This window comes from Argentina silus (genome assembly GCF_951799395.1).
Source record: "Argentina silus genome assembly, chromosome: 17".
NCBI classification, from domain to species: domain Eukaryota; kingdom Metazoa; phylum Chordata; class Actinopteri; order Argentiniformes; family Argentinidae; genus Argentina; species Argentina silus.
In genome coordinates this window covers 15,570,240-15,596,900 of record NC_139671.1, presented here as the reverse complement: position 1 = coordinate 15,596,900, position 26,661 = coordinate 15,570,240, and the positions used below count along the sequence as shown (strand labels likewise).

At 44.9% G+C, this 26,661-nt stretch overlaps 2 protein-coding genes across 3 annotated transcripts in view; one reads left to right on the top strand and one right to left on the bottom strand.

The window, feature by feature from the left end:
• Positions 1–748: 748 nt before the first annotated feature.
• LOC310818294 (uridine-cytidine kinase-like 1) lies at positions 749–21,280 on the bottom strand. 2 transcript variants are annotated; one of them, XM_083689173.1, is made up of 15 exons: positions 21,179–21,280; positions 19,851–20,086; positions 18,061–18,167; positions 16,526–16,696; positions 15,049–15,120; positions 13,011–13,200; positions 12,747–12,808; positions 9,933–9,949; positions 7,096–7,194; positions 6,646–6,739; positions 6,272–6,334; positions 5,765–5,887; positions 4,987–5,094; positions 4,028–4,184; positions 749–3,248 (listed from the first exon to the last, which is right to left on the bottom strand). In XM_083689173.1, the coding sequence occupies exons 1-15, from the start codon at positions 21,259–21,261 to the stop codon at positions 3,172–3,174; spliced, it is 1,659 nt and encodes a 552-aa protein (XP_083545299.1). In that variant the 5' UTR covers positions 21,262–21,280; the 3' UTR covers positions 749–3,171. The 2 variants fall into 2 exon arrangements, with proteins under 2 accessions (XP_083545299.1, XP_083545298.1); XM_083689172.1 differs by having other exon boundaries at positions 21,170–21,267.
• A 1,961-nt stretch (positions 21,281–23,241) lies between these two features.
• The window catches only part of slc30a2 (solute carrier family 30 member 2), a gene marked incomplete at both ends in the record, with an annotated part of 10,266 nt that continues 6,846 nt past the window's right edge, over positions 23,242–26,661 (top strand). The window contains one exon of the mRNA XM_083688455.1: positions 23,242–23,315. Within this exon, the coding sequence (XP_083544581.1) occupies positions 23,242–23,315 (74 nt within the window). The remainder of the gene's footprint in view (positions 23,316–26,661) is intronic.

Here is a 26,661-nt window from a genome sequence, read left to right as displayed (position 1 = left end):
AATGCGAAAGTTTTCAGGAAGAACTTGAATATCAAATCTAAGGTTGCAAATGAGTTTACGCATGCTGGTAAAACAACCCAGGTGTAGTAAAGTAAAGCAATATCAAAGCTCTCAGATTTATAATCGGATACCATTATTAGATGCTTGGTGGTTGCTAGTCAACCAGACATAGCTAAAGCATCCCCGACTGCCAACCTCTTGGAGTTCTGCCCCCTGCTGTAGTCGTCTAGAGACTGTACTTTGCTTGCAACACTGACAACCAAGCCTAGCGGAAGGCCATTTCATATCTACAGAATATACACTGTATGACTGGACGACATTGAATGTTACAAAGAGAGATACAGAAAAAAATAAAATCGCTACATGCCTGCTCCACAGTTCCAGGTGACTCTGATGATAATGACTGTACAGTACGTCACTTCCACTATACACATACAGATGGCATATGTCGCCCTCTGGTGGGCCAATTTAAACACTGCTACCTTGTCATGAAAGGTGGCACTAGACTTGTGCCTTCGATTAGTCTTCTAAAAGATTATCTTTACCGTAGAAAAAACAAGGATTGAGTACTGGAACAGGTGTTGATAATGGAAGACGGCTAATATCAGGTTTAACACATATAGGAAGTATCGAAGACCAAAACACACACTCTCTCACTCTCTCTCTCACACACACACACACACACAGGGGAAAGAACTTGAATACCACACTATCAAGAATCACAAATAACAACGTCCAGTTCAAATTATTTTATTGTTTGAACATGAAATAACATGAAATGTCAGTTCTTGTTTTGGTGTTGCATGAGGTTGCCTTTTATGGTACAAGTTAACGCACTTAAAATAATAAGAGGAATATCATTTAATTTGTTGTAGTTTCATTTTCAATCACCCTCTCCATAATGTACATCACACTATTGATTTCAAATCAAAAGACAAAAATTAAGATTTATAGCAAAAAGTTTATCATAAAAATGTAACTGACCTGTGTGAAACCACACAAGCTAATAAACTAACCAATCTACCTTTGACAGTTCCAGAGGTATGTTAAACAGGTACAGGTTGGGTATTAGAGAAGACCTTTTCCCAGACACAGATTGAGCCTAGTCCAAGATTAAATCACACCTTCAATGGAAAATCATAATTGAAGATGTTTTCTAGTCTAGGATTAGTCTTAAATCTGTGTCCGGGAACTCAAGTCCTAAATCTGAAAGGATGGGACATTCAAGATCAGAATTCCACCTCACCAATCATATGACAAGGCAGAGATACAGTACTCCCATCTTGCTTATTCCTAACCAATCCTATCCCATCTACTGTAAACAAGTGTCTAGGCTGAAGGGGCTAGGTGTTGTTTTAGGACAGGGCCCTTGTTTGACACAAGGAGATACAGCAAAGACTACATGCCCCACACAAATGACTATATATGGCATTGACACTTCTGGACGAATGGAACACTTGGCTAGTATATTCTAAAAGTCTGCTCAAACTATATGCTGGATGACAGAATCATATATTGGCTGGAGCTTTTAAGTTAAGTTTATTATTAGGTTTGTATTTAAGTCTGAGAGAACGTGTTTTAGAACCTCCTATATAAGACGTGTCGTCCCTGAGTCCTCAAGGTTTCCTCAGTCTGGCAATACTGTAACTATGAAGGCTGAAAACTTAAAATGGGAGTTGTCAAGAGCAGCAGGCCATTGAACACATGATGTAGGTTAGTCATGATGACAGTTAAATTCATATAGTTTCAGACCCAGTTAAATCTTCTCCTGGAGTTCATCTATTGTGGCGTGTTCTGTTTTAACTGCCTTTCGACAAGAAGGGGTTTCAATTAAACAAAGAATCATTAAATACGAACAAGGAAATATTTTACACCCACAAAAATGTAATTCAAGTATATCACCCAGAGAAAAGGCTGTAGAAGTAAAATTATGTTCTGCTTCAATCACACAACATAAATGAGGGGAAATGAAACTATAAAATTCTTCAAAACAAGATTGCGTAAAGTATTAAATCATTTCCCCCGATTCAAGTCAGATCTCCTCAACCAATATCAAGCATAGGTGCTTCCCTTTTTAATTCATATTTAGCTTCTCACAGAGCTGTGAGACACTAATGCTTGCATGAACTTAAAGCCACAATCCGTCATTTATGAGGCTGTTTCATTTTATATATATATATATATGCATATACACATAAGCTGACATTTTTGTTGAGAATTTTCAGATTGTGGCTTTAAAGCCACCCAAAGCTATACTACCGGAACATCTTCACTGCCTAGTACCTACCTGGTCCACTGTATTCTAAGACCCCTCCTCCTTCACACCCTCCACTCAGCTTTAAGACAGTCTCTCTCTGCATAACAAGTCATCATCACCATATAATATTCATAAATGTTATTCAAGCACAGTTCACATATGGCACCTCTGGCTCATAACACAATGAGCCACTCACCATACTGATTAGTCATCTTGACTATTTCTATAGGTCCACTTCAGTAGGTAAACATCTACAGGACTGTTACATCTAGTCCTCTCAATAGTCGCAACAGTCTAAATATGGACTCTTCCCCTCTCGGTAACCTGCACTGATCAGATAACACATGAGAAGAGGTGTAAGCAACATGGTGGATGCAGAAGTAGTCGGTCACCGGGGAGATGCCTTCAACAGCCCATCTTTTGGGTCAGTCGAGACGAGGGAAAACAGAGAAAAGGAGAGGTCGCCATTTTAAACTTTGGAGATGCACCCCTTAAATCCGACAGACCTCGTCTCTCTCACTTTTTAACTTCCACACTTCACAGATCCTGCTGCGTCATTGACATTCTAACAAGTAACGACATCACGCGTCAAGTATTTTCGTCAACGAATTAGATATGAATGGATATTTATGGGGCCAGAGGGCATCGCTAGCTAGCTCAAGCTAGGAGGCTAATAACATCACATCCTCCTCAGGAGGGTAGGTAGCACTTTGACCTTTGACACCACTCACAAGGTGGGCAATGCCCAGATTGCCACGGGTAGGCAGGGAGGAGCAGAGGGGCATTGTCGGGGGGGGGGGTGGGGGGAGGAGAGATTAAGGGGGTCCTGGGTTCTTTGGAGCAGTTCAGTTGCAGGCATGGTTAAGTGCTTGTGTGATGACCCCATTTCTTCCTCTTCTCTTCCTTCCTTTCTTTCAGTAGTCCATCCCTTCATCGCTCTCGTAACAGTCAGAGGGAGCGTCCGTCCCAAAGTAGCGGTCTCCAAAATTTCCTACAGGAAAAGAAGAGCGAGAGAAGAGAGGGGGAGTGAGAGGAGAAGAGGAGAGGAGGTGCGAAAGGAGGAGAGGAGTGAGAGAGGAGAGAAGAGGAGGTGCGAGAGGAGGAGCAAGAGGAGAGGAAAGGAGAGGAGGAGCGAGAGAGGAGAGGAGGAGCGAGAGGAGAGGAGAGGAGAGGAGGAGTGAGGAGAGAGTAGTCATTCATTTAGTCATAATTAATAAGTGCTTCCCACCAGGGACAGTGACAGCTGTGCCATTAGTGAGGGGCGATGATGAAACATATGGCTGGTGGTTGGTGGTGATTCATAACCGAGTCGCTCCACTGGCTCCGCCTCCCATCTGACAACCAGGAAGCACTCGGCTTCGGATGAGGTCATCAACAATGTCACCTCTCTAATGATCATCCATCACCACGGCAAAAAACAGACAGCCGACTTCACTGGGGCTGTTAAACCACAGTTATGAAGTGATGAAAACTTGATGTGAGGAGTAGTGACCGAGGGGGGAGAGGGAGGGGGGGGGGGGTAGAGTAAAAGGAGAGAGAGGGAGAGAGAGAGGAGGAGGGGGGGGGATAGAGTAAAAGGAGAGAGAGGGAGAGAGAGAGAGGAGGGGGGGGGATAGAGTAAAAGGAGAGAGAGAACGAGCGTGTGAAGGAGGAAAGAGGGAGAAATAAGGAAAGGGAGAGAGAGAGAGAGAGAGAGAGAGAGAGAGAAAGAGGATAAGAAAAGAGACAGAGCGGATGAGAAAGAGCGAGAGACGTCGAGAGCCCCCTCACCGATGCCCGGGATGATGTGGAACTTGTCGTTGACCTTCTTGTCTACGGCGGTGGTGATGATGCGGACCTTGGGGAAGGCGTAGGCCACAGAGTGCACCCCCATCTCAGCCATCAGCAGAGACAGCAGGAAGATCCTGTCCTCCTGAACGTCATGGTCCTGGGTGGGGGTGCCGGGGGGGGGGGGGTTAGAGACTTTCAAAACCTTCCATAGGGACATAGGGAGTTTGAGGCGTACAGTAGTAACGTTATTGTAGGGACAGAGGGAGTTAAAGAGGAGAGACAGCCTGTTATAGGGACAGAGGTCAGAGGGAGTTAGTTACACATTAACACAGATACAGAGAGAGTGCTGACAGTTGCAGGATGTAAGGCGAGGACTTTGCCTACTGAAGTGGACTGACTGAAATGACCCCCCCAATGTTTACATTTCACAAGGGGCTAAGGACCCGACAGGTGAGGGAGGTAGGGCCTCAAACCAACTGTACTTCAACTGTGCTTCCTGACAGTAAACAAGAAGGTGCTTTTTATCTCATCTCTCTCTCTCCCTCTAATGTCTTGCTGTAGAGGACCCCCCCCCCCCCAGGGACGTTCTCTCTCCCCCAGCCTGTTATCTCTCAGTGAAAGATAAAGCTCCCTCTGCTATCTGTTGTGCTGTGGTTTAGGGGGTTACCTGCCTAATCTCCAGATGAACCCCAAACCGTAACATCTCCTTTAACGCAAAGGTGTGAACGAGGTGGTAAGAGTACAACTAATAGGATTAAGACTGAACAAAACTTGACAGAATTGATCAGGAGAAGAGGACAGGCTTAAATAGAATAGAATAGAATAGAATAGAACTGACCAACAGGACAGAGGTTGAAAAGCAGACAAGAGTAGAATGAGGTGGATTAAGACTACAACTCTGGAATCTGTTCTAATAGAAACGGAACCGTGGACTAGAATGTTCTAGAACAGGAACTGACCAGCAGCACTCTGACAGCCATGAGAGCAGCAGCGCCAGTGGACACGGTGCTGTCCATCAGAATGACGTAGTCCTCACTCAGGTCCTTGGGCAGACGCAGGTAGTGCAACTGGACACACACACGCGCACACACACACACACACACACGCGCACGCACACGCACACGCACACGCACACGCACACGCACACACACGGGAGACAACTGTCAGTAACTCTTACAAATCCGGGGTCATGAAAGCGGGAGGACATACATCATGTAATGTAACCTTGCAAACCTTGAATAGAACATAACTGTGTGAGTAACTCTTGTGAATCAGAGGCTAGTAAAGTTGGACAAGATACACAGTCTGAGGGGAAATTAAAGCTCGAAATTAACTGTAGGCTAGGCTACAGTTAGCGGGGACATTGTACCGCTCAGAGATACAAGTGTATGAGCCAATGACCCTGTGAGTGTCTGGTAGCTTGGGTGGTTAACCCTGAGTCTGACACACTGCCTTGAATGAGGCCACTGAGGATAAACAGATGACAGGGTTGAAGAGTGTGTGTGTGTGTGTTTGTTAAATAAGTCAGTGAAAGTCATATGATAACATTGTGGCATAGTGAGTAGCCTAAATAATGCACACCGCTCTCCCAAGGATGAGGCCATGTGACAAGAATCACAGACAAGAGAAAGAGACAGAGGGAGAGACAGAGAGAGAGAGAGAGAGACAGAGAGAGACAGAGAGAGAGAGAGAGAGACAGAGAGAGAGAGCGAGAGAGACAGAGATCTGTTGTATTACCTCAGGTTCTCCAGTGTCATGGTTGGTCTGGATGAGGATCTTCCCCAGGCGGATGTCTTTACACACAGCCATCAGCGCCTGCTCCATGGTCTCCCCTGCCCTCAGGATGGACACACCTGTGATCTACACACACAGACAGACAGACACACACACACACACACACACACACACACACACACACACACACACACACACACAGAGAAGCATAAACAGATTTGAATGAATGATTCTCTCAGGCTCAGCCAGACTGCTACAGACATTACGACAGCATCAAATTCTCACTGCAGGTGGCCGATAAAATGCCTGTGCAAAATACCTGGGGTCCCTATGCCTGTACAAAATGCCTGGGGTCCCTATGCCTGTACAAAATGTCTGGGGTCCCTAACTGCTACAAGGTCTCCAGCAATATAATGTGGCTGTAACCTTATATAAATGTGATCTCTTATTACCCCCCCCCCCCCCCCCCAAAAAAAAAAACAACCAAAAACAATTTGGGGTGAGACTTACTCTTTTGCCACTGAGTCTCTTCCCTTCATAGATGGCACCTTGGGGTGTCTCCACTGAGACCGGCTGAGGAGAGGAGAGGAGACGACAACACAGAGGAGGGAGGAGGAGGAGAGACGTGAAGGAGAGACATGAGGAGAGACCGGTGTTAGTGCTTCACATGTTCTACGGCAGTGTGGTGGCGGGCGTGTTGAGCCGTGCCATTGTGTGTTGGGAATGGGAACGTAGCCAAGGAGGACATGAACAAGCTGGACGAGGTCATAAAGAAAGCAAGCGCGACAACCGGCTGCAGCCTGGAGTCACTGCAGGACAAGTACCCAAGTGCATAGGGTGTAGGGGGTATGGGGCTAGGGGTTGATTTGGGATAGAGCACTCACCTTGAGAGGCAGGAAGGAGAGGGCGTGCTCTATGAGGAGTCTCATTAATCTCTTGGAGTAGAAGATAAACTCATCACGATTAGTGTCCTTATTCCTGCAGGCAGATACACACTGGGTTAAGGGACAGCTGGGTCAGCTAGGTGTGTGTGTCAGCTAGGTGTGTGTGTGTGTGTGTGTGTGTGTGTGTGTGAGAGCATATGTGTGTGCGTATACAAGAGTGCATCGTGTGTGTTCCAACTTTATAAAGTGTAGGGTTGGACAAAGGCAACAGTGACACAACAGTGATCCAGGTCTTACGGCCGCGGACCTGAGGAGTACTCTCCATGACTATGCGTTTCTTAGGCAGTGTGTGTGTGTGTGTGTGTGTGTGTGTGTGTGTGTGTGTGTGTGTGTGTGTGTGTGGTGTTCGTTCGCGTTAAAGACAGCTCTTTGCTGTGGTGCAGGTCCTACCTGATGATGGTGTGCATGCCGCGGACCTGAGGAGTACTCTCCATGACACTGAGGGTCTTGGGCAGGGGCTGTCCTTGGTGGGCCGAGGCTAGGGCTGACCTGCACAGCACAGAGAGGTGGTTACACCACTGCTGCCCCCTGCTGGGGAGGGTACACTACTGCAACCTACAACACACAGCAGACAACAAGCCAAACTGGCTGCATGGTTCTCCAATCGTAGTTCTCAGGAGATCCACAGGGTTTTGCTCCAGCCAGGTACTAACACATCTGATTAATCTAATCAATGATTTAAAGATTAGATTACTCAGGTGTGTTTAAACAGGTGTTTGTTTGACCTGGAACTAAAGCCTGCACACCCTGGGGGTCTTCAGGAGCAGGATTGAAGAACTCTGAGCCAGGGGGGGTAAAAAGTAGAATACCAAGATATTTTACTTTCTTCCCTTGTTAACATCTAAAGCATCATGGTGGACACAAAGCACAGCCAGGCTGAGGGAGGGGGGGGACGTTAGTGCGGACGCCCTGACAACAATGCTAGTACTGGAGCATATGGGCCTATTTTTCATAAAATTAGTAATTTCAGCATATGGATATTTATGATCAGTCAATGAAATGTTGTGGCATCACAAAGACAAGCTAGTGATGATTACGTGACGATATGACAGCGATAATGCTGTTGTAATTCATGCATTTATCTAGAAAGATCGGAAATATTGATAAAATAGTCACAATCATAATTAAACATATTACTTAATACTGAAATGTCATGTTTTGCCAAAGGTACTCAAGTGAGCACTTTGTTGCATGTCCTGCATTGTTGTAGCCAGTCGTAAAAGCTTAGCCAACTCGCTCTCTAAACAGTACTGTAAGTATTGTTATACACATATCAGGCCAGTAAAGAATGTAGAAATGACAAAAGAAATAGAGATTCAAGCAAGTGGTTAAGAAGTAAAATAACTCAAATAAACATCTTGGAAAAACAGTCATGAGAGCAAATCAAAGTGGTAGCAGTTATTCTTGAGGGAATGTTAATAAATCACTAATTTGATCTAACAGGGGTTAAATGGGAGATATTATCAAACTCTATGAGAGATATTATCAAACTTAATGATAGGAAATTATCAAACTCAATAAAAACAGGAAGATGCAGGATTTAGCCTCACATATCCCAGCGCAGTTTCCACTGGAGAAGAAGGTGACAAATATTCATATTGCGAGAACAAGTGATGAGAAAGAAGAGAGGAAAGAAAGAAAGGAAAAGAAGAAAGGAGAAAGAAGACATCCCCATTAGAAAATAGCACAGAGCAGGAGCCCCTATACCGCCGTAGTGAAGCCAGACCGAGGTCAAATACACAAATATCAAATATCTGAGAGCATTTGAGGTGCACTTGATCCAGCGTGGTGTTTGCACTGTTTGACTTCACCAATGCTGTCGTTTTATACGCTATGAAAGTCCGTACGTCAAACTGCTGAATGTTAACATAACTGGAGACGCTCATCATTTTGGGAGACAGGCGTCACCATATGATTGCCAGCAAAAGTTAATCAGAGTGGTTGCTGACAATATGTTCTGATTTTGCCCTCGGTTTACTTAGCTTGCAGGTAAGGTCAATTCGAGTTATTTACTGGAATTTACCGTTAATTATCTACCGCGCTGACTCTTTTGCTAACAATCATAATGACTGACGCCTGTCTCCGGTTTTGTTTACATTCTGCAGTTTGTGAGGTATGGACTTTCATAGCTATTCTATCATACGACGAGCTAAATCAAGCACAGTACAAGTGTTCGAGATTATCTGACGTGTGTATTTGACCCAGGTCTGAAGGAAGCTGAGGGAAGGCAGGCCACCAGGTGAGGAGTGAGGGCTGGGCTGAGAGGAGGTCCCGTAGGGGTGGAGGGTCCATGTCAGACCTCTGGTCAGTCCAGCGCAGGAGGAGGTGAGAGGGGGTGCGGTTTCAGGGCCGGGGACATCTCCATGGTTCTGAGCTCTGGGAAGAGGGCTCCATCTCTGGAATGGCCTGCTCAGTGTGTGTGTGTGTGTATGTGACTCATGGTACTGTATTATGGGGGGGGGGCCTCTGATTACAATGCAGAACCGAAGGTTACATTGAGTCCTTGGTCAATGTGATGTTCACATCTCATCTCTGTTGGACGGAGGCACACGTGCTCACCTGAGCTTGGTAGAACCATAGAGAACCATAGAGCTTGGTAGAACCATAGAGAACCATAGAGCTTGGTAGAACCATAGAGAACCATAGAGCTTGGTAGAACCATAGAGAACCATAGAGCTTGGTAGAACCATAGAGATGCTCTCCTGCTGGTGTCAGCTAGCGGTACCTTTCAATGACTGACAGTGTGGAAGCAGAGACAAAAGGAGGTGTTTTATGCTACATAGCATAATTGTACTTTAAAATCACCCAGGTACCTTCATTTGAATTAAATTCACTTTCAATTATTTCTGGGAATTTCCTTAATGTGTTGATAGAAATATCTATGACAGACTCCAGTGTGAATTGCAAAAACCAATGGTCAACAGAATAGACTAAGACTCTTCATTGCACTTTCTGCTATTTTGCACTTCTGGTTAGACGCTAACTGCATTTCGTTGTCTCTGTACTTGTACTCTGCACAATGACAATAAAGTTGAATCTAATCTAATCTAATCTTCAGACTAAACACTGTTCCTTTTGTCTTTGCTGTGTAGTCTCAGATTTGATTTGAATGAAGGACACGGGTACACGGGGGGAGAGAGAGGAGAGAGTGGGGGAGAGAGAGAGAGAGAGAGAGAGAGAGAGAGGGAGAGATAACACAGAGAGATGGATGTGTGTAGCAGCCATACCTCACTGTGATTTCACGCTGAGACGGTTAGAGTGGGGGGGGGGGTCATTCGGTCGAGGAGGAGGGAGGGGGGCGGGGGGGTTTAGCGAGTATTTCATAACACACAAACACACACAAGGAGGAGAGAAATAAAAACAAACAACTCATGAAATGAAACAAGCCATTCGAAACCAACACCCCCCCCCCCCCCACAATCATCAACAACAAACTCTTCTGTTGGTGACATCATGCACCAATGATATTCCCCTCCATTTAGCCATGAATCAGACCACCTCCACCATTTTGTGAGATAAGCTCGGTTTGCTTTTATTGTTTTTCCATTTCCCCACATAATGGCCCTCATACAGTGAAGCACCACCATCATTTCAGATGAATATGTTAAACACAGGCGAGGCCTATATCCATGCATCAGACGACACCGCTGTCCTGGTGCCCTGGTTTAATGACATGGCCCAATGCACACTGGAAGTATTCAACATAAAAAAAAATCTGCCTGTTCTGGGTAAAAAAGGAACGTTCTGGGCAAAATGGTTTTCTGTTCATTGTGTGTGTCTGTGTGTGTGTGTGTGTGTCTGTGTGCGTGTGTGTGGTCTCATCTATCTAGTCAGGTTCCAGATCTATATGTGATCTATATTTAACTGACTTCTATGACTGTCCTTACCATGCATTACAGTACATACGTATGTTTGAAACAGCAACTACAGTCTACAACTACGACCTATTGATTTGACATATCAATGGTCAGTTTCATGGGCACAGATGTGTTGTTCTTTGTAAAGCAGCTCTCTCTCTCTCTCTCTCTCACACACACACACACACATCTTTAACCAGAGAGCTTCTTAACCGGAGGTACCCTAGTCTAATGGGCCAGGCCAGCAGTCCTAGTTGATGATATCTCTCTTTGTGGACAGAGAGAGGGGGGGAGAGAGGGGGGGGAGAGAAGGAGAGAGAGAGGGAGAGAGAGGCTAGGGTTCTGCGTCATTAGGCTACAACAGACCTTATCCTCTAACTCATCACCATCGCTCAGTGAGATTGATCTATAGCCAAGCGCAGAGCCGTCTCTCCTCATTGAAGACCATTCATTACACTACTCACGCCATCAGCTGCGGAATGGGCCTCTATTCTAAAGATCCCTTAAACCACAGAATACGCACACACACGCGCACACACATGCACACACGCACGCACACACACACACATACACATACACACAGGCAGACACACAGGCAGACAAGGAGATGTGTGGGAAAGGTATAACTTGTGTACAGAGTAGACAGCAGTCACGTGATGATGCGTCACCCCCGACCCTCTCTAAATTAAGTGCCACACCATGTCTGGGTGTTAGAATGTGTCTGAGCGCCTTTAGGAGGACTGGCCTTCCAGGTCCTTTATCTTGTCTCTCTGTGTGATAGATGATAGGTGTCATAGAAACAGATGATGGATTGGAAGACAGGGACACACATCACAATTCATATGGATCATAAACTGACCATCTGACAGCAGAGAGGACTGTCTATCAAAAGATGGTAGGGAGGACTTATGGGTCATGGTGCAGGCAGAGAAATGCCCATGACACACACATACACACACATACACACACACACACACACACACACACACACACACACACACACACACACACACACACACACACACACACACACACACACACACACACACACACACACAGGTTGAGGTCAATTCCATTTCAATCCAGGGTTAAAAAATAAATAAATAAAATAAATAAATAAAAAAGAAAATGAAAATACAGATAAATCTAAAATCAATTAACTGAATCCCCTGAATTGACTGAATTGCAATAGAATTGAGCCCAACTCTGACTCTCACCCAGTCCGGACCCCATGTTGAGGGGTTGAGTAGAGCATTGGTCATCATGGCCCATGACCATGAGATGAGCACAGGGGAGGGGAGGCTCGCGGAGGCAGAAATCAGGGGACGGGCTCATAGTAACGCATGGGAAAGAAGAAGGAATGGTATCAAACACGCCCGGTCCTGCGATTTCTTGCCTCCACAAGTCTCCCCTGGATGAGGGTCATCACGTCAGGCTAGCATGCACAGACTCAGTATGGTGGGAGAGCAGGGTTGATATCACCGTTAACACCATGTCAAATACAGGCCAGGGAGGGATCCCACAGTACATGCTGGTATGTTAGGATCAATGGGCTGGGGTAGGCGACCGGGCCAGGGTCAACACACATTCTAAATCCCCTCAATGCAAGAGGTGTCGCTTTCAATTAGGCTTTTCCATTCATACGTTTCAATAACAATTTGCTTCTTGTATTGGGTGAATTGAAATTCAATCGAATTGACCCAAAACCTAAACGGCAACCCTGGTCCTCCTGAGCATCCATAGTGTCTGTATTCCTTCACACAGAGATACAGAAACAACAAATACAATGTCATTATAATTCCATGGGGTTTTAGTGCACGACTGAAACAAAGGCTGAAACTCGTTCGTCTAAAGTGGCTTCTACTAGCTTCCAATGGTGATCAAGGGAGGCCGGTGGAGGTAGAAACGGGAGGATGGGCTCATTGCAATGCACAGAATGGAATGGAACAAGGAATGGAACGAAGAATTCCTCGTTCCATTCCATTCCGTGCATGCAATGAGGCCCGTCCTACGATTTCTACCTCCACCAGCCTCCCCTGATGGGGATCCACCCTATTGTTCTAAAGAGAGTCAATGAGAGGAAGCCACATTAGACTATTGGAACAGATCCACAGGTCGGTTCTCCGGGATGACTGTCTCCTCGTCATGCCGTAAGAGATGTCGAATGTCAATATTTACACGTACCTTCTCCAGCTGACTGTGGACATGCTGCACAATCAGATCCAAGGCCACAAAGTTCTCTCCCCCTGAAATGATCAGACAGGCAAACAGACACAGACACAGACACAGACACAGTCACAGACACAGACACAGACACAGACACAGACACAGACACAGACACAGACACAGACACAGACACAGACACAGACGATGCTTTGAGTGTTGTTTCTACTTCAAGCTGAGAATATGACTCTGTCATTGCATGTACTGAACATGACACAGACTCACCCCTGGGGACCACGATGTCAGCCACCTGCACGGTGGGCTCGATGTACTGCTCGAACGAGGGCTTCACAAACTTGTTGTACTGCTTGATGACCCCGTTGATGTCGCGGCCGCGCTCCGAGATGTCCCTCTTCAGACGCCGTACCAGACGAATGTCTGAGTCCGTGTCCACAAACACCTTCATGTCCAGGAGCTGGGGGGGGGGGGGGGGGGGGGGGAGGGGGAGAGGCAGGGCGAGAAGTTGTTAAATTATCTACAGTAAAGAGGTTCAGTCTTCAAAGCTCTTTCCTGAGCAACGCTGCCGTCAACACAGCCGTCAGCCAGCCAGTGGAAATAAAAGGTTTCCTAAAACCTCTGCCTCAGCAAAAGAAAAAAAGTTAGGATCAATGTTTCAGCAGAACCGTATACAATGGAGACGCAATAAAGGCGACAACCCCCCCCCCCCCCCCAACATAGAAGACGTATTGATCGCCCTTGTCTTGCAATTGAGTATGTGTACAGTATCATTCAGAAAACCAACAAGATGGTTAGTCGTCTCGCAGTAAATCTGACCAATCGGACAACGCGAAAGTGCCGCTCCAGCAGATCTGTCAGTCTATAGGAGGTGCAGTATGAGGAGTGGGCTCGGCTACGCATGACAGGACGGGGGGGGGGGGTCCTTGGCAGTAGATCACACTAAGCTGTAGAGGTAGAAAATGGGTCCACCACACAGGCTACAACCACAAATCACTCTGTGTGTTTTGATTGGCTAGCAGGGTAGAAGTCCCGCCTAATGCTCAAATGTCATTGGGTCTTCTGAGGCTGTACGTCAACATTTTCAAGGAGCGGGGGCTTTGGGAGGTATATCAACGCTCCACACTGTCCATCTCTCTCTCTGTCTCTGTCCATCTCTCTCTCTCTCTCTCTGTCCATCTCTCTCTCTCTCTCTCTCCCTCTCCCTCTCTCCCCCTCTCCCTCAGGGTCGTCCATAATTGGGATATGAGAGGAGCCACTTTAGGAACATTTAACACAAGGCAGTTAAAGATGGCAGCTTGTTGCTGGATCGACCCGACCCTCGGCGCACGGCGCTGCTGTCTGCTGGAGTCACGGCCAACGGCTCGAGAATGGGCCAATTTATAGAAGAGCTAATAAACCGCATGATAAGCATGTTTAGGCCTAAGTGGGGCCACAATTACAGTGAAAAGCTAAACAAATGACATGCGTCATGAATCACACTAGATAATGCTAGACAGGACAATGTTCCTCTATAGAAACCATGTGAATGGAAATACAACCAGGATTCGCAGTTTTGTCTTATCTTCCAAGCCCAGCTTAGACCCGGCCTCTCCTTACGATAGCTGAAGAAATTAATCACAAGGAGCAGGAACTGCTTCGCCAATGGAAACCTCACCAAGTCAATTTCACTGTGCAAATATACTTGGCCAACTGAAACAATTCTGATTCTGAAACACAATCCCTCAGATTTCACGCACGCACGCACGCACACACACACACACACACACAAACACACACACACACACTCCCTCCCCAGCCATTTCACAACCCTAACCCAATGGGGAGTGAAACAGTGACTACAGGGTCTGATAGAAACTCTTAAGTCTCATTTCCCTACGCCTATTTCCTTTTGCCTGCTCCGGGATGGGAGCTGTCATCCATTAATCAGCCCTGGCTGGCTGCAGTCTGCGTAGCAGAGTGATAAATCACGTCTGCCAGGAGGGAGAGAGGGAGCCAGCAAGGGAGGGGAGGAGAGGAGGAGGGAGAGAAAGAGAGAGAGAGAGATGACTGAAGAAAAAGACCGGAGGGGAGTGAGGAGGAGAACTTTAAAGGGAATGTGAGGATCAAATCTCATGACTCACCTTAAAACAGGTAACACAGGTATAATCATGAAGGGGGTGGTTTCCCGGAGACAGATTAAGTCAAGCACAGATTAAGCCTACTCCTGGACTCCTAGACTCTCCATTGAACCTGGTCTTGAGTCCTCGTGGTCCAGGAAACCAGCCCCAAAGACAACACAACACCTCATCCCTGACCATCCTCTTACCTTCAGAAGCTCCTTGTTGGCGAACGCCAGAATCCCCTCAAATATGACAACGTTGGCGCCGTACACAGTCTTCTGCAGGGAGAGCACACGCGGCAAAATGGAGATCGTTACAGCGGCAACCAGACTGATCGTTAGCACAGCAAACAGGAAGATCAGCATCACGGCAAACAGCCGGCAAGCAGAGAGCCACCGTATGGCAGACAAAGGGACTGCGGCGCCCACTACCGCCCAGGGCTGCCTGACTGGCACCAGGTGTGCCAACCGGGTGTGCCAGGCAGGTACAGCTAAGGGGCGTGGCAGTGAGACGTCGGTGCGGAGGGAGGGGCGAGGAGGTGAGGGGGGGGGCGTCTTAGCGCACAACCCTCCTATTGGCTGTCCTGTCAGCACCGTGTTTACAGCTAAACTAAATGTTTGCGGCCCCCTCCCCCTCCCCCTCCGTTCCCCCAGGCTGATCCCTGGCTGATTTACGGCCCTAATCAAGGGGATTCGTTTCCTGTAATTACCTTGCACTGCAGCTATCTGATAAGCAGATAATGTGATTTTTTTTGTAATTTATTTTTTTCCGCTCACAGGAAGTTGGCCCGCGGGGTCGCTTAGCGGAGCCAAACAGCCCCGGACTGCCTCGTTAAACTCAGACCGGAATGAAGACAGAGAGGTCCAAACTGAGATGGACTATCAGGTGCTGACTCACTGGGCCCGAAGTGGAACCATGGTCGGTGTGGGAGTGTGCGTGTGTGTCAGGGGCAGGGATCAGACATGAATCACAGTGGTGGTCCGGCAGACTGACTGTGTTACAATCCCATTACACTAGCCTGAAGTCATTCACCAGACCACCTTAGTATTGATCAGGGAATAGGGGAGTAGGGGGGAGAGAGAGAGAGAGAGAAGAGAGAGTTTAATTAATTTACCCCATTACTCCCCTGGTGATTTAAAATGTCTTTAACAACAGAGCTCAACAGCTCAGAGTGACCAAGGTGACCCCTCAGTTTACTAGTAGAGAAGCAGCACTGTTATCCTTCATTGATAATGAGCGTAATAAACTCAGTCAGTCTCTCTCTCACACACACACACACACACACACACACACACACACACACACACACACACACACACACACACACACACACACACACACACACGTGTTCTCTAACATAATCAGATTCACAACCATCAAATGCTTTCTGAGTTTGAAGTCATGTCATCATTTCCCTGGATAGTTGTGCTTCCCTCAGCCATGAAATTGCATCGTGTCTCAGGGATAAGAAAGCAGCCATTAATGCTGAAAGCAATACTCATAACGTCTTGCTTGCCGCCGACGGTCGATATGTATGAGATTCATGCTGTTTTTATTATTTTTAATTTTTTTGTAACACAACACGCACACGCACACACACGCGCACACACACGCACACACTCGCACACGCACACACACGCACACACACACACACGCACAGTCCTCCCCTGCGCTGTGCCTTACCCACTCCTTGCGTCGGCAATGTGAGGTGAAGTCGTAGACGGGGACTTTGATGCTCTTTCCCTTCTTCAGCTTCCTCAGCACGGTCACCAGCAGCTCAAAGTCAAAGGCCTCAGGGTGGTCAAAGTTATACTCGTTCCTGGCTGCCAGCTCCTGCTCCTCTTTGTTCAAAATCTGGAGGACAGACCAGGACAAGAGAGGGAGTCCGTTACTTCAGGGTGGAACCTGTCGGGTTTCGGAGTCTTGACGGTGTGAAGACGCAGAGAACGAACGACAACCACTTGAATCCAATTCAAGATTCGTTAACGACCGGCCCGGACGAAAAGCGTACGACTTCGACAAAATACAATAGGTTTCACACGCAGTTATATACTCCCGGACAGAGGGAGTCCTCCCTTTCTCAACCTATTGCAATCATGCAGATATAAACCTTCCAAGTTATATGGGAAACCTTTTAAGTCGTATATCTAGAAGCTTCCCTTTCTGTATCAGGCACTAAATGATAATGTAGACCAGCTGTGGCGGTCACCCAAAGGACAACTATACTATAGCAATGCTACATGGTGACTACAGCAGGGTCCAAGAGGACCTAAAGCTCCCGGCCTGTAGGGTGGCCATAAAGAGATATATATTTGATACATAAGGCACACATATGGTACATGTTAAACACAGATTATATTCAATTTTCCATCAAATCCTAACCAGAGATCTGCGCACGCATGTCAGACCATCGTGCAAATTTCCCATTGCCATCATTGCAATATTTATGCGGATTCAGACAAAGAGGAGTTAAAGGGCCTTTCCGTGGGTTGTCACCACCAACAAGGACAGGGCTGTCCGCTGTAGTAAAGCACACTACGAGGCCATCGACTTTTGTTTCAATACGTACACGGACATAATTGATATGAATTATTTCATTAGTTCACTTAACGGCTCTGGGTTTATCCAATGAATGCTTTAACAAAGATCAATGGCTGGTCTTTAGAGGGTTCGGGACAAGGTAGTGTAGAGTATAAAAGAAAGAAAGAAAGAAAGAAAGAAAGAAAGAAAGCCGAACACTTATAGATGAAACCCTGAAGGCAGCTTGAAAGTGTAGTATAAACCAACACTAGGCACTGTTTTCACATGGCTTCATTGGTAAAGTTTTAAACAAAGGGTGTCGATTCTTTCAACCTTGTGGAACAGTGGTCTGAAAATGCTATCGAATTGTGTTGGTAAACATGCCTCTAGTCGAGTGATGGAAAGCTCCTAGCTGCCCAAGTGCAGTTGGCTACCTCTGTGTCCTTATATAGGTGTCTTATAGAGCCCTGTCTCTGAAGAGTCATTATATTATCTCATGGGGACTTCCTAATGAAAGTTTCCTTCCTCATGCAAAGTTTGTGTACCTTACAATGATTTCTCTATATGCAGGGTTAGTGTACTTCATAGAATTAACATTATACATAGACTTCCTATGCGGTGTCAATTTCCCTTATAAGGACTTCCTGTGTTAGTGTCAGGTTACTTAATAAGGACGTCCTGTGTTAGTGTCAGGTTACCTTATAGAAAGAGTCCATGGAGAGGAGGACCACCCAGGGGACGTCCAGCGCCTCGATGATCTTATTGGCCACCGTAGTTTTTCCAGAGGCACTTCCTCCACACAGACCTGGAGGAGGAAAAAAGAGAGAGGGTACATGCTAAGTGGGATGCTTGGCACGGCCCGACTGACTGACTTCACCCCATTGAAATTGAGATTTACAACGGTTAAGGTTAGGGTAAGGTATAGGGTTTAGGGTATGGTCATCCCAAGGATCCCACTTAGCATCTAGCAAAAGGAGAGGTGATTAAGGAAGAACATCGGGGGTGCGTCCCAATAGTCTGAAGTGGCTTCTTCTCCTAGTCTCCCCTCCTTCATCTGCACTGCTGTCAAGAGAGTAGAAAGGCGAAAGCAAACATGCTGGGTGACCACAGAGGGCCAACGAACTAGGGTTTACTAAAAAGTGTTTTCTAAGAAGATTTTCCTTTTGAAAGTGTGATTTAGTCCAGGACCATGCTTAATCTGCATCCAAGAGACCGCCCACAAGAGTTTACCTTCCCCGCTCCCGTTCTGTCACCTAGGAGTGGATGAAGGAAAGGAGACTAGAAGAAGAAGCCACATTAGACTATTGGGACGCACCCCCGACGTTTGTTCCCTAACCACCTATCTGTTGGCTAGATCTAGACCGATACAACTCTAGGAAGTGGGAACACATCCAGAAATACATGCTGGTGTGGTGAAAAACAGGACGACTGCTGATGCAGCGGCAATTGAAGTAGCTTGAACAACTTCAACTGGAGAGCTGGAATGGTTCAGATAACAGGGTACCATTCAAAACTGCTGACTACAAACCTGAGAAAACGCTGAGAAAATATTCAAGATAGCACAACGGAACTGAGAATTGCTTTAGAAAGCTGTTGTTAATCCACGACTTTAGAGATTTTAGCTGCATGATAAGACAATGAAAGCCAGCCATGTAGACATGGCTAACACGGGTGATAAAGCAGGCCATCCTGAAACTGTTGACCAACAATGATATCAAACAGCCTCGGGGTTCCATGATGCTTGAGGGGTCTTTTTATGTGTTCTCTCTCTCTCTCTCTCTCTGGTTGTTTACTCCACTTGAGCAAACTCGGTCTCATCTTCCCCAGTTACATTTACAGAGCATCGGACAGACTAGCAGGAAAGGACTCATCGACCAGACACACCCATGTGTGAAATTGTAACCAGTCAGTCCAGCTCATCAGCAGTAACAGATTGCCTACTAATAGCATGGATAGGATAATAGCATGGGTCTCGGTTCCACTCATGGCAATCAGGTGTTTACACACACACACACACACACACACACACACACACACACACACACACACACACACACACACACACACACACACACACACACACACACACAGTCTAAAGGGCTAGCACTAACGTGAGAATGGAAACGCATCATGAATTCTGAAAATCCTTTGACAACATTTAAAATGACCTAGATATCCTTGTCCTTATTCCGATTAATCAAAGTAATGACCTTGTACCATTACTACAGGTAGTTATACAGTATTACTACGGATAGTTATATAGTATTACTACAGGGGGTTATATAGTATTACTACGGGTAGTTATATAGTATTACTACGGGTAGTTATATAGTATTACTAGAGCTGGTTATATAGTACTATTATTATTATATACACACTCACTCACCTCATTATGGTTCATGTCTGGTCTGTTTGGGGTCATGGTTTTAACTGTTTTCAGGGTTAGGGTTAGGAATCATAATTTGCATGACAGCTCTCTCACTCTTACCGATGACGAAGGCCTCTTTGAAGGTGGTCCCAGTGACATTGTACCAGGGGGGTCGCCCCGCAGTGTAGATGGTCCTCTTATTTGTCCTCAGGAATGGGGGCTCCGTCTTGCTCTGGCTGGTGGTCCGTTTCCGTGGCGACCGTGAGGGGGTCAAGGGGCAGTTGCGGCCTAGAAGGCTGTCCAGACTAGAGTCGTCTCCGCTGCCAATAGGAGTGGTACCGGAGACAACACAAGGGCTAAAAAAAAAGTTCAGTCAAATCATCACAGTAGCCGCAATTTACTCATTTTCAATAGTTAACACAGATCACGTAGACCTAGCTACCACCAGCTCTTCAATGTTGTGACTGTAGCTAGCCTACTTGACATCTGATCAATCCTTCATTCCTTCCTTCATTCGACCTATTATCCCTGAAGAGATTGCCTCAAACGTCATACTGTAGGCCTAAGACTTTGGGCCTATCTATGGGCCAAAGACTTTGGGCCTAAGACGGTGGGCCTATCTATGGGCCTAAGACTTTAGGCCTATCTATGGGCCTAAGACGGTGGGCCTAAGACGGTGGGCCTATCTACCATCAGAGATGCCGTGTGAGCTCACACCTGCCCCATGCATGGTGGTCTGGGCAATTTGACCATAACATTCAAGTTTATGATCATGACGTGACATATTTGTCCTGTGGAGAGAGGAGAGGGTGTCCACATACTCGAGGAGCCCTCATCAGTAGCTCTCCACAGTGATTCTGTCTGTGTGGGTGAGGGAGAGGGGTGAGACCTCAGCTTCCCTCCCCAGGAAAGCACACAGGTGCCAGGGCATGGCATGGGGCAGATACTCGCATGAGTAAGGCTGTCATCACTTGGTCGAACAGAACTGTGGATCCAAAGGTCTGGAGGACGTTTATAATGTAAACGATTAGATGATGATTAGAACGCCATCCAGACACTTGATATCCCCACATCCACAAAATGCCACGTCTGTCTGCATTCATTATCAGCTTAGCATAAGTAGCTAGCTAACATTATTGTAGTTGGTTTCATTGAGCAAAGACAGGCAACAATTGGACAGCTACTGTCCTTTGCAGCATTTGCTGAACAATTGTTCTGGTAAAAGCAGCTCGAAGAGAGCTGTCAATGTCTGTCAAAACATGACAAGCGTTATCTTAGCTTCAGGTTCAGTCCCTGCCACCCACATAGCGGGCTCTGTCAGGCAGCTACCGTTAGCTAGCTAGCGTTATTTGGCTTTGCAATGGCCACGCAAGCTACTCTTCCGGGCTATCGCTATCTTAGTGAGCTTGAAAAAGATCCGACTCTCTATAGATGGTTACCTGTCAGACCTGGACTTAGACGTGTCCTCTTCTGTCCCCTCTACTTTTTGTTGGGTCTGAACGTCTTCGGTTTCGTTCATTGTCATTGCCATGTTTCCATCTCGTCCAGAGCGGCGCGTAAAAACACATGGGACGAAGCGCGCTGACGTCATTCATTGTGTACAAGTCATACGTTGGGTGCAGGATCTGTGTTCCGTCAACGAAGACGAACGAATGGTGGAACTCCGCCCACCTACCTCTTGTGTATGTAAATGACGATTTCTTCTAAATAAAAGCGCCCACGTTAAACTTATTTATGCGTTTAGAACATGGATAAAGGATATATATATATATAGTATACACTATCCTCTAATAATTACCCTGATGAAAGACTACTGGACTGCACATATAATGGGCACATATAATGGACTGTATACAAATATCTTTCCAAGGCTGCGGTTGATTTTTAGTACTAATACAGTCCATTATAGTACAGTCCATTATATGTGGTCCTCTGTGGCTCAGTTGGTAGAGCATGGCACTAACAACGCTTAGGTTGTGGGTTTGATTCCTGCTGGGACCATATATATTGAAATGTATGCACTCACTGCAATGTAAGTCGCTTTGGATAAAAGCGTCAGTTAAATGGCATATATACAGTATATATGATGTGCCCTATGCAGTCCAGTAGGGCACTTTGAACTGATGGGCCACAGTAAAAAGCCATCAACACTTTGTTTGACATGGTTAAAACTCAATTGATTAGTATTCTAAAAGTGTTGACGAGTAGATTGGTACTAAAAATCAAGTTTAGTCTTGGAAAAATATGTATGTACAGTCTATTATACAGTCCTGTATGCATTCCAAATAGAGCACTTTGAGCTGTATGGCCACAGTATAAAATCAAATCAACACTTTGTAGGACACCGCTCATAGCTGAAATTCATTTGATCCATATTCTAGAAGTGTTGCTGATTAGATTGGTAGTAAATATATAGTTTGGCCTTGGAATATTATTTGTGCCTATGTAAAATGACATCTAATTGTATAATTATCAAAATTATTTTTTTTCAAATTGTATATACTTTCTGTTACATAACATTTCCTTATTACATATGATCAAATATTCTGATCCCATCACTTTCCAGTGAGCTCTTATCTCGCGCTTTTACGTTGAAGTCGCGAAAGTGAAACCGGAAACCTGCCGCTTATTATCGTTCAGAGAACACAGATGGGTGCAGGTTGGGTGCGCTCGCGGTGGAGAATCAGCGGATTTCTTAAACTTTTTCACACGCGTTCGAAAAAAGTGCGCTTGCTTGGGTGCTCATCGTAGGTCTCGGAGACAAAAGGACAAGGACACGTTATATTAGATGTGCAAAAACATACCATATATTATTTGGAAAAATAAAATCTCAAAAATGTTCATTCATATTAAATAGTGCTGACTAGACACAATTTCGTTTGCTATCAGCATTTGCTGATGTCAGCATTTGGAAATTAAAACATCCACGAAATTAAATTGAGCAAGACATTCAATGACTTATAGACCTATTATTCCACAGGGCTATTATTGACTGTAGCCCTGCAGTTTTTAAAAGGGGATATAGTAAGCTAATACTATAATAGTAACACAATAAAAATATGATATGATATCATTTTATGTTCCAAAAATACATGGAGGATAGCCGTTCTCTTAATTAGTGTGTTACTATAAAATAGACGCACTTTACACATAGTTCTTTACGTTGACACATGACCTGTCGATGTCATTTTGACACTTGACTGTTTTCAGTCAGCTGTGACTTGCAGCTGCACCAAATCCTGCACATTCAGAGCCAAGTGCAACACTCCCAACACGACAGTGGGACTGATAGTGGCTAACAGCCATCGCGTCTGGTCATTGCACCTGGTTGAAATCTATTGCAATGAAGGATTCTTTCGTTCATTTCGTTACCACCACTGGAATGGCACGGACGACTTTTCTCAGTGACATTTAAGATACCTAGTGAGACGGACTTATCGCCCTCAGAAACTCCTACACGTCATCATTCCGCTTTATTAATCAGAAATACGGTGACAAGATACACACAGCTATGGATACCACAGTAAATTCAGAGAAATCTCACCTCATGAACGAGAAGAACGCCAAAATGTATTCACTGAAAAGGTACGTAGTAACACAATATGACTTAATGTCCTATATTTTACCACTTTTATACAATTTTTAAAAATGCATCTGTGATTTATCCCAGGCTCATTTTATGATACGCACACATTTAACGATAATATGCATAAACCTATTCTAGTTCATATTTTTGAATAACCTGAAAATCACGAGAATATTAGAAAATCGGAGATAAACTTGGTGCTTGATAAATCGCTTGATGAAGTTTCACCGATGTAGCTTATGAGATAATATTTTGTTTTAGCTGTAGTCATTTTGGGGGGGAATATCATGAAATATTGCTATTTCATGGAATCAAATCATTGCATAAATGGTGCAGTGGTAGCCGATATCAGTGGTACCTGATCATTTTCTGGATTTGCAGGATTTCATAAACAGGATTTCAAAAACTTCAAATGCATGATGCATTTGCCAAAACATCAAACTGATGGAGGCAGTCACGTTTTCTGTTGAACACAGACTATTGAGAACATAACGAAAATGCACGTGTGTCAAACGGAAACGGAGCATTTAACAATTTCCACCACGCGATCTAGGCTAGCCAGTGGCTTCATTTTGACTTTGCTTTGGAAGCTTTTCTTATGCTGTCCGGGCAGGCAATGTGTGAAATGTTTTATGTGAATGAACAAATTAATTTCCATGCCTCGCTTCATTCTGGACAGTGTTTGACGGATGGCCCGAGGGAAGTTCATTGAGCACTGGTAAAAACTCATCATCTCTCATTATGCCAGCTCTGAAACAATTCAGAAACACCTTGAACCCTTTTATCAACTCTCTAAGCGCATTATGTAGGCTTTAATACGTTAAATTTAATATTTAACTTGATTCAATCCAACCTGTGTTTACAAAAATTGCTTTATTTTTATGTTCGTTTTCAAGTAAAATGTTCAAATGGAAATAAAAGTAATTTATATGATGAACCTAGGCTAAGTTTTGTGATGAATATCAAAATATGATTTTCACTTATTTGGCAAGCTAGTTAGCTACCCTTATATTTTATAATATTTTATATATTTTAGCATTGTTTTAAAAAGTGTGTTATCAAGTCATGTATTCGTAGGCTATCAGTTTGATAGGCGATAGCCATTGATTCACTCAATTCACGCAGCAGTAGACTAACCAAATCACTAAGTGATTCGATTTCAGCACCATTGGACAGCGAACACATGTCAAGGGAAACGTGGCAGATTAACGAATTTTGCAGCATTCAAGTGTTCTACATTAATTTTAAGTATGCAGTTTAAATTCAAGCATAGAATCCTTTCATACAGTCAAACGATGTTTTACTGATGGTTGTGAAGTAGCCTATTGCAAATGAAACACAATGGACATGCTCACGACTGCATTAGCTATAATGGAAGACAAGTGATTAACGCCTTGATCATCACGACAAGGTTCATTAAACTGGATTCCTAGAGTGTTTGCCAATTTCTGGCTTAGCTTGTCTACATGTAGGTTTTAAAGCAATTGTGTGTCATACGGTTCATGTTAAAAATGATTGTAGTTTGATTTACATAGTTTGACTATGGGGTCAAAGCTAAATGCGTGTAGCTCACCTTTATATTCGTATAGGCCATACTGTGAATAATTTCGAATGATTAAAAATGCCATGCTTACAATCTTGTGATTTCTTAACGAATAGCAAATGACAAAATAAGAAACAGACCCGTCATTAAGCATTGTTTGTTTCGGTTATATCAGTGGTTTCAGTTCATTTCAACTGAAGAACCACATAGCCCACTAGAGCAACAGACTAGACTCGTGCATATTATACAAAATACCAGGTTTAAATTCTGAATGATAAAAAAACACAAAACGATTTGTTTCATTCGGTTCTCACAATGCAAAATGTATTCAAAATATGAATAACATATCCCAAATGTTAACTCTTTCTGGAGAGATTTTAACTCTCCGCTACATTCGCTGTGGTAGGCCTACCCCTCTCTCTTTTAAGCCAAAGTGACGAAACAACTGCGCAGATGATTATGCTAATTAGCTCCTGTTAAAAACGCTGTCGTGGAGAAGAGATTGCATTCAACAGTGACAAGAGGACTTTACCAACATGATATCTCAGAGCTATGATACAATTTGTCAGACACGAGTCCAAATTAGATAGTAAGGTTACATCAGGATAGTAGGCCTACCAGTGGGTAGCTACATATATGCCATCGTTGACGCTTTTATCCAAAGCGACTTACATCGCAGTGTGTGCATACATTTTAGTATATATGGTCCCAGCGCCATGCTCTATCAACTGAGCCACAAAGGACCACTAAATGCCATGTCTGATGTAATAAAGTAAGATGGACTAACGTTGATTTGAAGGGACGAAACCTGCATGGAAAGTTGGGCCCAATTAACAGTGCAAGCATTGTAGCAATAGAAGGGGAATATGTTGGCCTATATCTTTGTTTGTTTGACTGAGTGCGTGACAGTGGGGAGTGGGCAGTGGGTATACGCACGTGTCCCTCTGTCTGTGTGTGTGTGTGTGTGTGGGCGGGGGTGGGGGGTTTACTGTGTCACCATGTTTAAAACTGAGCAGGCAGCCCTGGAAATACTGTAACTGCGGTATATACACATTGACTCTATATTAACGACTCTGCGTGCCATTTTGGCGCAACATAGCATCACCTTTTTAAAAATGGTATCAATTAACACCAACTAGTGAGACCTTTTTAGAGTCCATTTGTTTTGCCATATATTGAGAAATCTGGTCGTAGCCTATATCTGAGCATGTTGCATTAGGAAAGCTTGTTGCAACAAAATGTTGTTGAAATGTTATGCAAGAGCAAAGCCTCGTTTTTTTTTAATTATAAGTAATTACAGGAATTACAGTTCGCAGTGGAAGGTCTTGGCGGCGGGTATCCAGCATCGGTGGAGTGTCGGTGTTGTCGGCAGACCTATGCGGGGCGGCCCAGCATTGTGTCTGAGTTGTGGGGTGTAGCGCATATCGGTAACTCCTTGATGAATCACGGTTGAAAGAGGGGCTCGACGCGTCAGTCTGGCGAACGGTAATGGCTATTGGCCTTGTGACAGACCTATTTCGAGATGTCCCCCTCAATAAAAGGCGTTAACGTCTAATAACGCTGGCATCACATTTCAGATCACTGTCAAGATTTGTAGCGCCTCTCCCTCTGCGTCAAATTACAACAAGCACTCCCGCTTTTCTTTTTAAATGGCAATTCTCGTGTAAATAATCCAGCATTTTCTCCAACAATTTAGGGTGAGCAACGCTAACTAATTTCGCGCATTTTCCAACACATGACATCGATAAAATGTGGCCGACCAATGATACAGAAATGCAAACTGTTATTATGTTGTCTAAGAA

What these genes read in the sequence shown, in the direction of transcription:
- LOC310818294 (XM_083689172.1), bottom strand. Translation starts at nt 21,261, where the DNA reads ATGGCAATGACAATGAACGAAACCGAAGACGTTCAGACCCAACAAAAA. An exon ending in ATGACACTGGAGAACCTGAG is followed by an intron (nt 5,095 to 5,764) that starts GTAATACAACAG and finishes GTGTGTGTCCAG; the next exon opens with TTGCACTACCTGCGTCTGCC. An exon ending in TGGCTGTCAGAGTGCTGCTG is followed by an intron (nt 4,185 to 4,986) that starts GTCAGTTCCTGT and finishes ACCCCCACCCAG; the next exon opens with GACCATGACGTTCAGGAGGA.